Here is a 15,603-nt window from a genome sequence, read left to right as displayed (position 1 = left end):
ACTTTTAATAAATGCAACAATGTAGTAGGGCCTCTGTCTCTGTCTGTATCACAATGTTACCTACGTCGTGATGTAAAATGTGAAAACTTAGATTTTTCGGAAAATTACTGGTGGGCCAAATCTTTGAGGCTGGTGGGCCATTTCGGGTCACTGGTGGGCCATTTGGCCCACCAGTTAACATGTTAGCCGAGGCCCTGTGTAGCATTCAATCACCATAATATCAAATACATTTCTTAAAGGAAAAGGGCCACCTTCGTGAAATATGAAGATATCGTTGTTTTTCATTTTGACATTATTATTTTTCATTTTCTTTTTAAAACTGGTGCCAGAAGTGCACAATTCGCGAAAAAGTATTTAAAACTATTTAACATATTGGTACTATGTCGATACTCTCTACGGCACCTACTGTATGATGGCATAGCGATGACGTCACACTCAAGCCAATCAGCGTTCAGAAGACAGACTCGTCGGATTGTGTCAGATAAGCTGATTGGTTAAAGCTGAGCTGGTTGGAGCTGATTGGTAAAAAACCAAAGCCTCGCCGCGGGTGGCTGTATTGTCGGATAAGAACGCATTCCTGGGATAAGGACGCATTCCTGGCGTATTTTCTTTTAAAATTACCGATAACTACGAATGGAGGCCGAAATCGGCCGTAAGGAGGTAGACAGACTGGTTTTCGGACACGGGCTACAAGATGGCTATCTCAGTTTCAATCCCCATGTTAAAGGTGGCCCTTTTCCTTTAAGTGAAATATCACCCTGTTCGCAATTTTGTCAGTTGGCACAATACCACCAATCAGCACGAATATTTGGCTAAAATGACGACACTTGAAATCAACGTTGACGACCATAAAAAGTAAAAACCAATCCTGTGCGACAATTCAGTTGGGGAAACTACGAGGCGAATGTCAAAAAATGGATTGGTCAATAAATGGACTTTTGATGACCATATATGGGCATAAATGCAACCCCCGCTACTAAGGGTGAAAAACGATATAACAAGCCGGTACTTGCGGTATCGTTTCCACTTATTGGAGAGAAAATGCTTCAATTTTTCACTAGGAATTAGTGTGATTTGATTAAATTCGGCGAATTGACTCGAAAATGGCGATAGGAAAACGGCTTTTCTGCAGGTTCTGGGCGTCACAATCAGCTGGCCATTCAATAAATGGATTGGTTTTATGAAAGAAAATTGTTGAAAGATTTAATTTAATTACAATAAACAAAAACATTTAATTCTAAAATAATAACTTAACTACAATTAGAAAAACCATAAACAAAATAATAAAAATAATGACATTTTTAAACCACGGTACTGTTAACATTTTTTGGCGCGTCTGTTTCAATCCGCCATATTTGCAAATCACGGTTTGACCTTGCGTTGTTACTCTGCAATTTAGAGCCGCCAGTTAATTATGCACCGGGTGATTGTAGGCCTTGTGTGGTTAAAAAACATTCTTATGCCTTATTTTTTCATTTGAATGCTAAAATTCATTGAAAAGATGAAGTTGTCTGATTTTATGACCATATATGGTCATCGCCCCGCCCACTCCAGCCGCTGATTGGCTAATCCAATTTTTGTTTGGCTCCTCGTAGTTTCCCCAACTGAATTAGTGCTGATAATCTTACTGACAGGTTCGCGAACAGAATGCAAACGATGCAAACTAAGTCACATGTAAGCCAGCATGACGCATTTGATACAAATGCAAGGTTTTGGCGACGTCTGTCAAATCAGCAGCAACGAATATCAGCCTCACAGCAGCATATTTCGGGGTCTTTCGATTTGGCTGAAAATCGGTATCCAGGGCCTCCTCGATGCGCTGATTCCGAAAATATGCCTCTTTGGGGTGGTATTTTGCACCGTTAACGAGTTAATGACCAATTAACATTTTAACAGGAAACGGCGGGGTCTTTCGATTTAGCTGAAAATCGGTGTACAGGGCCTCCTCGATGCGCTGATTCCGAAAATGTACCTTTTTGGGGTGGTATTTTGCACCGTAACCGAGTTAACGACCAATTAACATTTTAATGGGAAACGGCGGGTTCTTTCGATTTAGCTGAAAATCGGTATACAGGGCCTCCTTGATGCGCTGATTCCGAAAATGTACCTCTTTGGGGAAGTATTTTGCACCGTTAACGAGTTAACGGCTAATTAACATTTTAACCGGAAACGGCGGAGTCTTTCGATTTAGCTGAAAATTGGTATACAGGGCCTGTTTGATGCGCTGATTCCGAAAATGTACTTCTTTGAGGTAGTATTTTGCACCGTTAACGAGTTAACGACCAATTAACATTTTAACGGGAAACGACGGGGTCTTTCGATTTGGCTGAAAATCGGTGTACAGGGCCTCCTCGATGCGCTTATTCCGAAAATGTACCTCTTTGGGGTGGTATTTTGCACCGTTAACGAATTAACGGCCAACTAACATTTTAACGGTAAACGGCGGGGTCTTTCGATTTAGCTGAAAATCGGTGTACGTTCAGTGTCTCAGGGGCAGACAGACAAGCCGCTATGTGTTCCTAGCCATCGTGGCTGTGAAGAGTATGCGTTTTGTTTACGATTTGCCAAACAATGCATAGTACATTTGCTCGTTGAAAAAAAGAAGATCATCTAGTTAATTGAAGTATTCGGTGATATGAAAAGGCTGTGGCATTTATTATTTAGTTTCCTCAGGTTGAGATAACTTAGATCCAGTGTTATGTTCCTTTGCGGCATTGTGTTCGGTATGTTGTCCTCGTTTGCAAAATATCTCATGTCTGATCAGTCACTATTCCGGTTTATACTACCCGTTTCCGTAATAGACGTATTCCAGACGACAGTGGCATTAACCCGCGCGGGGCTGGGGTCTCCAGCCGAACGCGCGGGGCTGGGGGGGGGGGGGGGGTAAATTTTACCCCCCCTGTTATCTCCCGAACTAATGGTCCGATTTGAAAAATTCAAACGCCAATCGAAAGATCTCATCACGAACAACTAAAAACATGTACTTAATTTTAAGTTTGAGGTCAAGGTCAAGGTCAGGTCAAGGGTACAAATTGCAAGTTCCTACAGTATCGGCCTTGCACCGTAGTTGCCGAAGAATGGAGTCATGGACTGAGACTGATCGCCCAAAACGTGTTCTTAGGCTACCAAGACAATACTCGTTGCATACAATATCATTCAGAGGTCAAGGTCAGGTCAGGTCAGGTCAGGTCACCAAAAACAAAATATAGAAAAGGGCATGTGCGACACATGTTTTATGGGTTATTTTACTCATATAATTCAATAGGCACACTCAATAAGTGATATGGACCACCTCTGGATGAATTTTAGGTCGAGGTCAGGTCAAGGTCAGGTCAAGTGAGGTCAAATTTTGAAGTTGGTTGTTAAGGCCTCAAAGGGTGTCTATCTGATGCAGTTTTTCACGGCGAATCGAATGGTGCTATTTTTGTTTCCGTACGAGGTCTAGAACTTCCAAAAAAGTCATTTTTCAAAATTTTTGTGTGTCGTGACGTCATAAAATTTTGAATAACTCCCACATTTTTGAACCGATTCTTCTAAAACTTGGTATGTAGGTGCACATAGACCACTTCTCTGACATATTTTCCGGTTTTTTTGATACACTCAAAATTTTGGATTTTATAACTATTTTCCCAAAAAAGTTAGTTTTTTGAAAAAAAATTTAGGCCAAAATCCAAAATTTTTAAAAAACGGAGATAGCCATTTGATAGACAAAGTAGAATTACGTATATCCTTTTTTGTTACGTCTTGATTCCTTTAAAAATGAAGATGTTAGCGGCGTTTGAACTTTTGCCGTTTTTGAGGCGAAAATGGCGAACATGACGTCACTAAAACGTCAATTTCTCAAAAATTTTCCGACGGATTTCGCTCAAATTTTCAGGGAACGTGTCAAATTGATGTAAGAAAAGGTACTCAAAGTTTGGCGGCGCTGCGCGCCGCCGTTTTTGAGATATTGCAAAAATTCGCGAGGGGGGGTAAAATTTACCCCCCCCCCCAGCCCCGCGCGGGTTAATATACAAAGATGGACTCGTTTTAAGTTTTTTAGTCTAAAAATAACGTATTTCTGTTTAGGTCTTCGTTGTCAATTGCCACGAGTGGCTTAAATTGTTACTCGTAGGGAAAGAGCCCTGCTCCAATACTGAGTAATGTTTGTGTCAAATGTGGAAAGAAACAAGTATTCATAGGGACTGTGATTTTGGGCGTTTACCTACCGTTTCCGAATCGCCACGACCAGTACCTAGCGGCGGAACACCCTCAATTAAGGGGGGCACTGTCGACTTTTGATCCCATTCTTTCCATGCAACGCCCATAGGGCTAATGTTAAAATACCAAAATCAAAGGGGGCACGGTTCCCCGGTGCCCTCCCCGTTCCGCCGCCTATGGCCACGACCATGGTGGCGACTGGCGATACCCGAGTGCCTACAACCAGGCACATAGCCAATGGAGGGACTACAGGGTCAGCCGTCTCTCCCTGGAGATGGACCACTTTTATTTTTTTTATTTTTTTTTTGTAAATGAAAATGTGGGCCCCTCCCGAAAAATAGTGGGCCGAATCCGGGGACTTTTCGGGTTTTGGTGGGGGTATACCCTGGGCTCCGGCAAACTACAACCCCAATGAAAAACAAAAAGTTCCACCTCTGGATGTGATGATGGCAAAGAAATGCCTTTATTTGCCATAACTTTTCCTTCATCTGGACAATTTTGGATGTCAACTGCTAGGGGCAAGGTGCTCCTGAATTCTGCAGATCGGGGTGTCATACAACAGTAGAGTCACCTCAAGCTTGCCCCCACTGGCGAAAATTCGTGGCGCCGCCACTGTTGTATGTCCTTGCATTTGCAGCTGGTTGCACGTCCGACCGTCATGGGTTCGGTGTGCAGCAGAGTGCGGTGTCAGATGGGTCGGACAGGACTCGTCGTAAAACCCTCACACTGTGTACGAACCAGCTATCATATGTCGGCCAACCACTATACCCCCTGCTGGTCGATCTGTGTCGAATGACAACCACCATGATGTGCAAATGCTCAGCACGATGGTTAAATAATACAAGCTTGATTATGGTTTTCCAGATACCATTGTATTTTTGCAAGCTCTAATTAAATTCATTGTATGTTATTTAGCGAATTTATTTACACCAGACCTTTGCAATATTCTCAGACTGCCGATATTAGGGCGTTAAGTACAAAGGATGCTCCCTCGCTCCCTCGCTCCCAAAGGACGGTCGCCAAGTCTTCCATAACGGCTCTATTGTTCCATAAGGCGGTGACAGTCTTCTGTAGCCCATACTGTAGCGGTCTTTGTCCCATGGCTGAATGGAATGTGACCGCTACTGACATCGGCGCTAAAAGATTGGCGCCGGACCGAAATCTGCTGCCGGATGCCCCGCTGAAACCAGCAAGGCAACAATAGAGCCATGGAACGTATACTTTATCAACTAACCGCAAATACATATTAATGAACTACGGATTATACGGCATACGTTTTACATAACGGGCATTATGGGACGACTAACCGTGGCATGACCTCGGGATAAAAAGCACCGTCATAAATTTTCCTCAGTGGTGTTCACTGTTCATTTGTTTGCAGCAGAGATCCTCAAATTTAGGATGGATACCCAATGCCAATATCTAAGGTAACCGGCAAAGGGAATACGGCACGAGGAGCATAAAATATCAGAAAAATGTCGGATGTCGGAAATCGACAATCAAAGTAAACAACACGCTGAAAGTGACAGCTTCAAATGTCCACTGCCAGCAAGTGAACAAGCAAAAGCTCTTCGCTCGAATCCAACATTGCATCGCTGTGAGAGGCCTGTCCGCTGGCTGGCCTGTTAGTTCGCCGACCAAGTGACCAGTGACCAGTTGGTGCGAGCAATGTTGTTGCGTGGTCTGTCCACAATACGCTTCCTTATAAGTTTAAGCAGCTGTTGTGACGATATCGCCGGCTTGAACAGATTATAAGGCTAACCAGCTTTAACAGCTGGAGCAGCGGTTTATAAGATGCAATCCTCTCCCCAGGCATACTTCATTTTCCCTAGGCAGAGATCATTTAGGTACTCAAGCAGAATGTCAATTTTCTATGTTTATTTCTTTTTTGCTGTGCATTAGATACCTATATAGAGGATAAAGCGTACTAAGTGGCGCTCAAAACAGTTTTGGATCTCTATGTACACTGGACGACATGCACACATAAACAAAGGACTGTGAATACCAGTGCGCCACTCACTGTCGTGACATTAAGTTCACTCGGTTTCCATTGATTCCGTGCTGCCTCGCTGCTGCAATTAAGCGGCGCTTGTGAATCGCACTATGTCATTCATCAGTCATATCTAAAGGAAGTGGGACGGTCATAATTCTGTTACTGCCTGCATGGTGCCGAGGCACTGTTCATCTAAATGAAACTGCAGGAAATGAATGTGTCTGCCTGCAGCGAATTTCCCGACTATAGTCCATCCCAACGCCGTATTCTTTGCTGTTGCTGACGCTAACTTAACAGACACCCCAAGGCGTGTATATGATGACGGCCTTCTCCTATGTTCCTCAGGCGGATGATCTGAGGAAGTTCTGCTTGAGTACCCAGAGGTTCTGCAAGCCTGGAGAGAAGGGCGCAATGGGTGAAATTGGTGAACCAGGCCCGAGAGGGCCCAAAGGTGAGGCCAAGGCTATATAAGGTGAGGCCACTGAGCCGTCGTAAATGCACCACTCCGCTCTCACTGAATGCGTCATTTAACCGGGTCAATCAGGCTAGAGAAGAAAGGAAGCCTGTACGTGATTACGTGCATGGTTAACGCTATTTATTATTAGGTATAATATATTTTTAGGAGCTGTGCGAGGCAAAGTCGTTGCAGAATAACTTAATCATTTTTCAATATCTAATATTTGTGAACACATGTTTTAACAAAATATATGAATGTTTGCTTTTACTTGTCTCACTCATTGCTGTACTGGAATGCACCATACTATAGTGAACTCTACTATTTTCCCTTAGCATTTCACATGCTGCTTATCATGGGTTTCTCAACTGTCATTCATTTTTGCAGGCGAGATCGGTCTTCCAGGCCTGCCCGGAGTGAAGGGTGAGCCCGGTCCTATCGGCCCACCGGGGCTGAAGGGAGTTCGCGGCTACACCGGCAACAAGGGACAAAAAGGTGAGGCCCGGAGCATCAACTAAAGGTGTTGCCACCTTAGACACACCTTAACGGTCGTCAGTCAACGTAGGTTTTTAGAGTTGCGGCATATATGTACTAACCTATATAGCTAAAAACAGATAGGCTGCTTTTCAGCAACGATGATAAACGCTGTCCCTTTCATAATACCTACAGCTATCCGTGTAAATGGAAGGCGCCACACCATGTGGTTGAAATATAAAAGCAAGGCTTAGATCTGTAATCTTTGTGAAATCCCACTACACAGAGGTCCTAAGCTGCCCTCCCATCCGGGTCAACGGGGGGGCCAGCGAAAATGATTACCACCATTTGCATGATAAACGCGACGCGTATTCTCGGCAGTGATAAGCGGCCGGGTTAGGTTCGGTGTAGCGCCTGCCGCGTCCGCTCCGCTGCCGCCTGCCGACCGCAGCGGCAGTGTTCCGCCGGGCGCGGGTGCATTGCGGTACAGCCTACCACACAGGCATTTTGGCTCGAGGCGACTCGGCGTTGTTAACCCTCGCCCGTATAGGGGGGGTCGAACGGACCCCCCCCCCCCATGGTTTTTCGCAAATAACTCGCGTAAAAAGCGGCTGGTCGCGACGAAACTTTCAGTACCCTCGCGTTAATTTTACACCTGCCCTTAAAATTTCATGACCCTGACCCAAATGACCTTAGACCTGTGACCTACTTTTCGAGACCATGTTTGGCCGGAATCGCGATTCGGCGTATGTCGGCTCGCATTAGCCGCGCGTTTGCAGTCTTTTCGTGGTTTCAAGTGTTCAAACATGTTATATGATGTTGCCCCCATGCATTAGGGTGGGTGTCAAGGTCACCTGAAGGTCAGGTCAGGTCATTGACCTTTGATGACCTCGGTTCACTTTTTCGAGTTTTACATGATTCTAGGCCAGTTTTTGGAGCTGAATTCGAATTTAGCAACCATATGAACATTTACGAAGTAGTTTTGGTGCCTTCGTAACATGTTACGAAGCTGTCAGAGGCGGTTGACACCTACTAGGAATACCCGGCAGGACCCCTGCTGGTTGACCCGACCTGACCTGACCCGACCTGGACTAAATGCCTGAAGACATCATCTGTGATCAAAACTAACATGATATTCGTGATCAGCACCCTGAAAAACCTTATAGCAGCCACACTTCACGACGTTCTAACAGGTCCCGATTTTCCCGACTTTTGGGTCATTGACCTGACCTCTAAGGTCAACCAATGACCTAGGACCTTAAAATTGGGTATCATCGGTTTCCTCTCGTCACGGGCAACACGCTCGTTTTTTTCCGCGAAGCTCTAGCTCGATCAGGGGCGAAACGGCAACGGGAGGGGGTCCAACGGACCCCCCCCCCCCCCTTATACGTTCGCGGCTGGAAAAACACCAATACGGGCGAGGGTTAATCCGCATGTAATAGGTGGCAGATTTGCCTTGGTTGGTCACAAAAGGGTCTGCAATAAATTAAACCTATCAGTACACTCACCATTTGGAGGGCGACGTGATCGATTATTATTTGTTGCGCATTACTGCATACACCACTTTATAACTTATAAGACTAAGCGACTAAAACATAAATGGTACATGATGTGATGACGCAGCTTGTGACGGCTTCTTACAGGCAGAGACGGCCTGGAGGGTCGCGACGGCCTGCCTGGAGAGCCCGGCATGGACGGTATCCCTGGCAGGAACGGCCTGGACGGATTCCCTGGAGTGGACGGAATTCCAGGACAGGACGGAACGCCTGGAATCAACGGACTGCCCGGCCGGGACGGCAACGATGGTCAGTGAGACCGTCATGATGTGGAGTCGGATTGTGATAGATTCCTATCATAAATGAATGCAGCTTTATTCTATCAAGTTTCATACTTATGTAATCTTGGGAAATATAAGTAAGGATAAGGCATCCACCAGAACCTCACAAACGTGCGATTCGGCGGCTCATGCAACCAGTTATCGAAGAATCACCACTGAGCTTAAGAGTTAAATTCCGTCACTCAGTTTTAAAATTTATGGATAGCTTACTTCTCAGTATGGTGTCCGCGATAGCACATAGCGGCATGACAGTTGACATTGCGAGAGCTATCACCGTAACACTTGACATCGCGACAGCTATATGTAGTTGCCACCGCTGCGGTCGTCACGACCATTACACGGCCGTCACATTTGTGACAGTTGTCGTCACGGGACCACTTTCTGGCCGGCGGCTGTGGGTCTGCTGGCGCCGCTCTTGACAGCTCCATCCGGAGTGTCACAGATACACTCGGCGGCTGGAGTAAGGGCCTCTCCAGTGATAGTCGAGCCTCAAATAAACCTGTCAGCACAGCGCTTTTGGCGAATTCAGGCCGAGTGACATCACTGATTTGGGAAGTTAAAGCTCGGTGCGAGGAGGAGAAATCGTAGTATCCACGCTTTTGTGAGATAGCTGAGTGACCTTCCCTTTTCGAAAAAGGTGATTGCCAAATCCCTGATCAAGAGTTCTTCACATTATCATTTTTGCGATCTAACTCGAAATTATACCTACTTGACTCACATTCTAGAATAAATAGATACATAGGTACAGATGTATAGGTATGTATATACATACAAGAGTCACGAATATTATCGATGATGTGCAATAAATGGATAAATAATGAGCAAAAGACTTCTCGTTATTACATTCGATTCAGCATTGTCGATTTCCGAAACGCGTCAGTGAATGAAAACGAATGGAGCCTTCAGTGTCTAGATTAGGACGGATGCGTCCCTACGGATTCCTACGCCATTACGGTTCGACAGCGAAGCGGCACTCACTCGGTTTCTTCTGTTTCAGGCGAGAAAGGTGCCAAAGGAGATGCAGGTCCCAAAGGGGAACGAGGAGAAGTCGGTAAGTATCATTACGAAAAGTGGATTTATTTTGATTTACCGGTAGGACGCTAGAGAAGGTGGTGGTGATATTTGGGTTTTCAGATCGCCCGGATCTCAGAGTCATCGGTGTAGAAATGTCGAGGAAGAGCTCAGTACAAATGCATAGAGATGAAGAATGTCTAATGGGCATGCGATTATAAACAAATTCGTTGTGTTTTCATTTTGTGTTACGAAACAGGCTAAAATCCACGTTTCACTAAAATCCACAATAATGTGTTGTTGAAAGTCTGTTACTGTTCACTCATTAACCTGTTGCCGTGGCCAGGTCTGGTGGGCCCGCGAGGTCGAAAGGGCGAGGCGGGCAAGGACGGTCAGAACGGCATCCCGGGCATCAACACGACGCTGGTTAACACGACCGCCGGCACGCTGCTCATCCCGCCCTGGATCGCCAGACGTCAGTACTCGACTGGCCACTCGACTTCACCCTTTTTCAAACTCACAAGGCTCTGCTCAATCCCTCCCTTAACCACTCACCGTCTCACATGCGGTCGTGCTCACAGTCCTGATGATTGAGAATATCTCTCGTTTCATCTCCTCGTGCGGCCTTCAACCATATGCGAAGACCCGCGTTAAGCGCGGCTGAAAATTCAAAGCCTTCTGAGAAAAGCTTCTGCTGCAGCTTGCCACGTAATCCCGGATCCTTACTTTGCCCATTTTATGCAAATGTTCGCAGCTTCGAAGGAGCATTGCACGATCTGCAATCTCCATCAAGGATTTCCTCTGTCAAAAGCAGTGTAATGGCTTCAGCCAGAATGAGGGTGCTGGGGGGACAACACACGATGTTTGGCCAGAGCCCTGTTCGGGCAGCGCATCCTATTGTAAAATTTTGCACCACGCATGCGCAGTTGGGGTCTCTCGGGTGCCAAACTCCGCCCTTCGGCGTATGACGTCACACGTGTGACGTAGGCTCGCGCAAAATCTTTCAGTTTTGCGCAAGAAGAAAATAGTAGCTGCAGGAGGCGAAAGTGGCGCGGATTAAAGTTTACCCTCATATATTTCTTATTGTAAGTGGTTAGTATGGTCATGGATGAGATAATAATGGATTGGTGTCTTGGCAGTTTTTGGCGACATTGAGCTCAGGCCTGCCATCTAGCGGGAGAATTATCGTAAGTTAGGAGCAAGCCGAGTGAACGCCGCTGATTAGCATTGTGACCAAATTGTGACACATGGGAGTGTGGTGTGGTAGCGGGCTTGTTGTGCAATTTTTCAAAAGGTTATGTCTTTATATGCCAGTAAAAGCGAAGAAATTAATAGATTTATGTGCAGGGTCAGTAATAAGATAAGCAGTTCCATGTTATTTCCTCATTAAATCGTGAAACAGGGAGTTATTGGAGACTTCGCCAGCACGTGTCGTTTTCGCTATTTTTCACATGAGTTTTACTTGGCCTAAATCAAACAAATTGTTCGATCAAAGAACAAAACGAACGTTAAGTACTATCTATAAGTCTAATGAAAAGGTTGAACGGAATTGCTAACGTCATTGCCGCTCAATATGTCATTCAAGACGCTCTATGAAAAAGACCCAACCAGTGCTGCGTAGTCGATGAAATTTCAGTGACTTTGGCTCCAACTCCGATTCCGGTATCCAAATATCGACTCCGACTCCTCCGGGCAGAACTGTCGATTCACACAGACTCCGACTCTGACTCGACTCTGCAGCCCTGGTAAGTCTGTGGAGTCGATGACTTTTCGGTGACGTTCGACTCATACTCCGACTACAGCTTTTGAAAATCAACCGACTCCGAGTCGGAACAGAACTGCTGGCTCTGACTACAACTCCGCAGCCCTGGCCCAAGATAGCCGCCTAAAACAACTTTGATGCGTGATCTTCTTCGTACATTGTTAAGGTTATTTTAAACAAGGGATGGAAAAGGGAGACGAAGCCTTCACAAACAAGGATCTCCTGTTGCGGATCAATCAGCTGCTGGAACAGAAAGGCATAAACACCACGCATCTTATTTCATCAGTTTCCTAACGACTCTGCACCAATGATTATAAGCACTGATCAATGCAGTGCGAGCATCGATGTGACATTTGTGTACCAAGTTTGAGTGTTATCCGCCCAGCCGTTCTTGAGATATGGAAGCGGCACCCCGCACGTGCGCACGTGCAGTAGCACCCTCATAGTGACACATGGAAATGCATTGGCCACTGTGTGCCTAACTATTGACGAAGCGTAACTGTAATGGGCCTAGCCATTGCGGAGTTACTTTATGTGGAACAATTTCGACGCCCCTAAGTTGGCACGTGGCACGTGCCGTAACAATTAACTAAGATGAAGAAAGTCAAGCGAAATTCGGAGAAGAAGGACTAAGCCTACCAAATATGTATGACATATTGCCAAACTGCTGTACCATTGTGAGTAAATGACCATTGAAAAGGTCGCCCAAGCCGATGGGACTGGGCGTTTCAATAAACACCGTCTTACGCATTTTATTTTCGTTATTATCTAAATGCTGCTTGACATTTTTGGCTTTCAAGCATTTAAGACATTTTTTATCGTCTCAAGTCCAGTAAGATTACCTCCAACTCGTGGGAATATGCACTTCAAGCCAACTAACACACCACACCCACGTGTGTCATAATGCTGGGAGATGGCGTTCACTCGGCTTGCTCCTAACTTACGATAATTCTCTCGCTAGATGGCAGGCCTGATCCCAATGTCGCGGATCCCAATGTTAATTTCCACGAGACACCAATCCAGTGTTATATCATCCATGGTATGGTGTTGTTTTGGTATCATTATCTTTCTTTTCAGTGGCACATTTCTATTAACCACATTTGAACGCATTTCACTTAGTAACTGAACGAAACACACCAGTCCATCCGCGCCACGGTTCGCCGCGTGTCGCGTGGCCCTCGGCTTTGCGAACCGGCGGAGAGGGGGCGGAGCATGGGCGGAGCTAGGCGGCTGACATCATCGCATGTGTGACTTCACACTCAGCAAAATATTTTGCGCGGACCCGAACAGGGCTCTGGTTTTCTCATTTCAGCAGGATTTGATACCGGCAGCAAATAAAGCTGACGGTAGAGCTCTGATCCGTGTTGAAATGTTGGAGAGAGGGATGACAATTCGATATAAAACCAAAATGAAAAGAATACTATCTAACCCTGGTGTTATTATGACTTTGTTTATGCTGGTTGAGCTGTCCCTTCCTGAATATCACTCCAGCTGGACTCCAACTGGATTATGCAATTTGAATTCACCATGAATAAGTTATCTGATGACCTTCATAACTAAAAAGATGTGTAGGTACGTGTCAAACCATGCCCATATAAGTGCCAAAATCTCGTTTATCACAACTATACTGTCAGAAAAGTTGACTGGACAATGTCTGAGCAGCCTAGTGTACAAAAAATGTCAAAAGAGCAAAACGTGTTGTGTGCACTGTCACACCTCATTCATTAACACCGTTGCCCGCCTGCGATCGCCAGCAAATCTTCGCGACGGCCCGAAGCTGATCCGTGTGAGCGAGGGAGACAACCTGGTTCTGCGGTGCGCTGCCGCCGGCGTGCCTCGACCCTCCATCACCTGGGACAACCCGGATGGAGGTCTCATCCGAAAGGGATCCTGGAAAGGTACGTTCTGGGCGTCTGGGGAGGGCTAGTGAGCGTGTGGTAACGAGGGAAATGAGGAAGGGAGAGAATTAAGAAGAGAGATGAAGGGAGGGAAGAAGGGAGGAAGAGCGAGGGAGAGAGAGGGTGAATGAGGGAGAGAGGGAGGTAGAGAGAGAAGAGGTCTCCTGGGGCAGTACAGTAGTCGTGCCGCTGAGCCTAGAACGGTTCTTGATTGATCGTAGTGGGATATTTTGACGAGCAGTTGGTGTATGCTAAATGTGTTACTGATACTGCGATTTGATTTCATGAGCTGAACTGAACGGCGCGAGATGCTCGTCGGATGCATAATTTGGTTGTAGGATCAATGCTGCATGAGTTCGACGGAAATAAATCAACTTCATGTGCCATATTTGATTTATGATCAGTCGGCATTGCTACCGGGTAATGCGCTAATATCCAAGAAACTTTTGTCAAATCACCATCCAAAACCAATGAGCAGGGCTTGGCCCAAGTAGAGCCATCAACGGTGACATAATCGCACTATCACGGCCCTATATCATGTCAGCTTTCAATTGATCCCACCCTGACATGACTCGAACTGACTCGCATTTGAACCTCCGCGATTTCGAAGACAATCGAGCTGTGCCTGGCTAAAGGAATGAAGCTGACTGAAAGACGTTTCCAGAGCTACTGTCACATTGCCTTTAAAACTGACTGTGAAGCCTTTACCACAGCCACCAACATGGACGAGCGAAATCTGGAGTTGATTCGTATTCATCGGGAGCAGAGTGGTCTGTACAGGTGTATCGCCTACAACGGCATCCCTCCGGATGCCAGCAAAGTGTTCCAAGTCACCGTCATGTGTGAGTAGAGTCAAATGTCGGAGATTCGGCCAGAGGGCTGGCTAGCCGGTCCAATGCAGTGTTATTGGTGCATGCGTGTAGTAAGGATGGTATGGCTAATCGATTGCTAGTTATGTTTTCTACAACCCTACTTATATTTTTGTAATATCTGACGTCAGTCATAGGCGAGGGAATTGCATCATTTCGCAAGTCGATACCTACTTGATACGCTCCAGTAATGGCCGTCAACTTAGAGCTACTTCTATCGTAAGCGGTCTAAAAAGAGGACGCCTTGAGTGAGGAGTATTGATACCAGATGCGATAATGAAGTCTCTTTATTCTTTAGAAAAGCGGATGTACGGCGGTCGCGCTCGCGCAGTATGTGTGTATAATCACTGGCGGTAATGTGTTTGATAATATCTAAGCCACAAAAACTTCGAATACCGCAGGATAAATCAATTGTTGAGAACTGAAATATTCCGCAGATCCGCCGCTGATCCGGTGCACCAACAACCAGCAAGTGAAGGAGCGGGGCGACTCCGTCACCTTCGAGTGCCGGGTGGACGCGTCTCCTGCGCCGCTCAACTACTGGCGCTTCAACGGCAAGGTGCTGGAGAACAGCACCAAATACATCACCGGACAGGCCGAGGTGCCCGGCTCGCCGCGAGAGGTGGGTCATTAACTTGTCTGCCAGCATCACCAAATGTTTTCCCAAGGAATCGTAGGTAAACATTTTCGGATGTTCAACATTAGGTTAATTAGATTATGATATTGCTTCATCGTTCATGCCGGAGGTATTACAGATTATGTAAAGTCAAAGTTAACGGGTAACTAGTAATTCTAATTTAAATGGGCTCAAGCGCATGCCAAAAGTCATAGCACTTTGTGCATCGACCAACTCTCTAATACATGATGAAAAGGCAGGCGTTGATGACAGACGCTGTATCTGTCCTCCTTCCTCAACATATGAGTGGCGAAGCGACGCAAGATACATACTGTTAGCAACAGGTGCGGAGGCGGATGCTCGTTACATTACTTTCAATAAGGCTTCCATTGAGATCTTTGACGCGAGTCTGCTATACGCCAACTCATTCAGTTGTGAAATTGATGTCTTTATGAATCCATTATAGCACCTGTCTGTGCGTCTTGGCTG

General features: G+C 45.9%; 1 protein-coding gene across 1 annotated transcript in view; it reads left to right on the top strand.

Moving 5' to 3' along the window:
- The window catches only part of LOC122383883, a 48,047-nt gene that overhangs the window by 9,130 nt on the left and 23,314 nt on the right, over positions 1–15,603 (top strand). The window contains exons 2-9 of the mRNA XM_043370697.1: positions 6,539–6,644; positions 7,035–7,142; positions 8,765–8,926; positions 9,956–10,009; positions 10,316–10,444; positions 13,486–13,629; positions 14,343–14,471; positions 14,936–15,120. Coding sequence (XP_043226632.1) covers positions 6,539–6,644; positions 7,035–7,142; positions 8,765–8,926; positions 9,956–10,009; positions 10,316–10,444; positions 13,486–13,629; positions 14,343–14,471; positions 14,936–15,120 — 1,017 coding nt within the window. The remainder of the gene's footprint in view (positions 1–6,538; positions 6,645–7,034; positions 7,143–8,764; positions 8,927–9,955; positions 10,010–10,315; positions 10,445–13,485; positions 13,630–14,342; positions 14,472–14,935; positions 15,121–15,603) is intronic.

The sequence above is a fragment of the Amphibalanus amphitrite genome, unplaced genomic scaffold, assembly GCF_019059575.1.
Source record: "Amphibalanus amphitrite isolate SeventyFive unplaced genomic scaffold, NRLGWU_Aamphi_draft 000175F_arrow, whole genome shotgun sequence".
Lineage (NCBI taxonomy): Eukaryota > Metazoa > Arthropoda > Thecostraca > Balanomorpha > Balanidae > Amphibalanus > Amphibalanus amphitrite.
The sequence above is the reverse complement of the archived record's forward strand: the minus strand, read 5'-3'. Positions and strand labels throughout refer to the sequence as shown.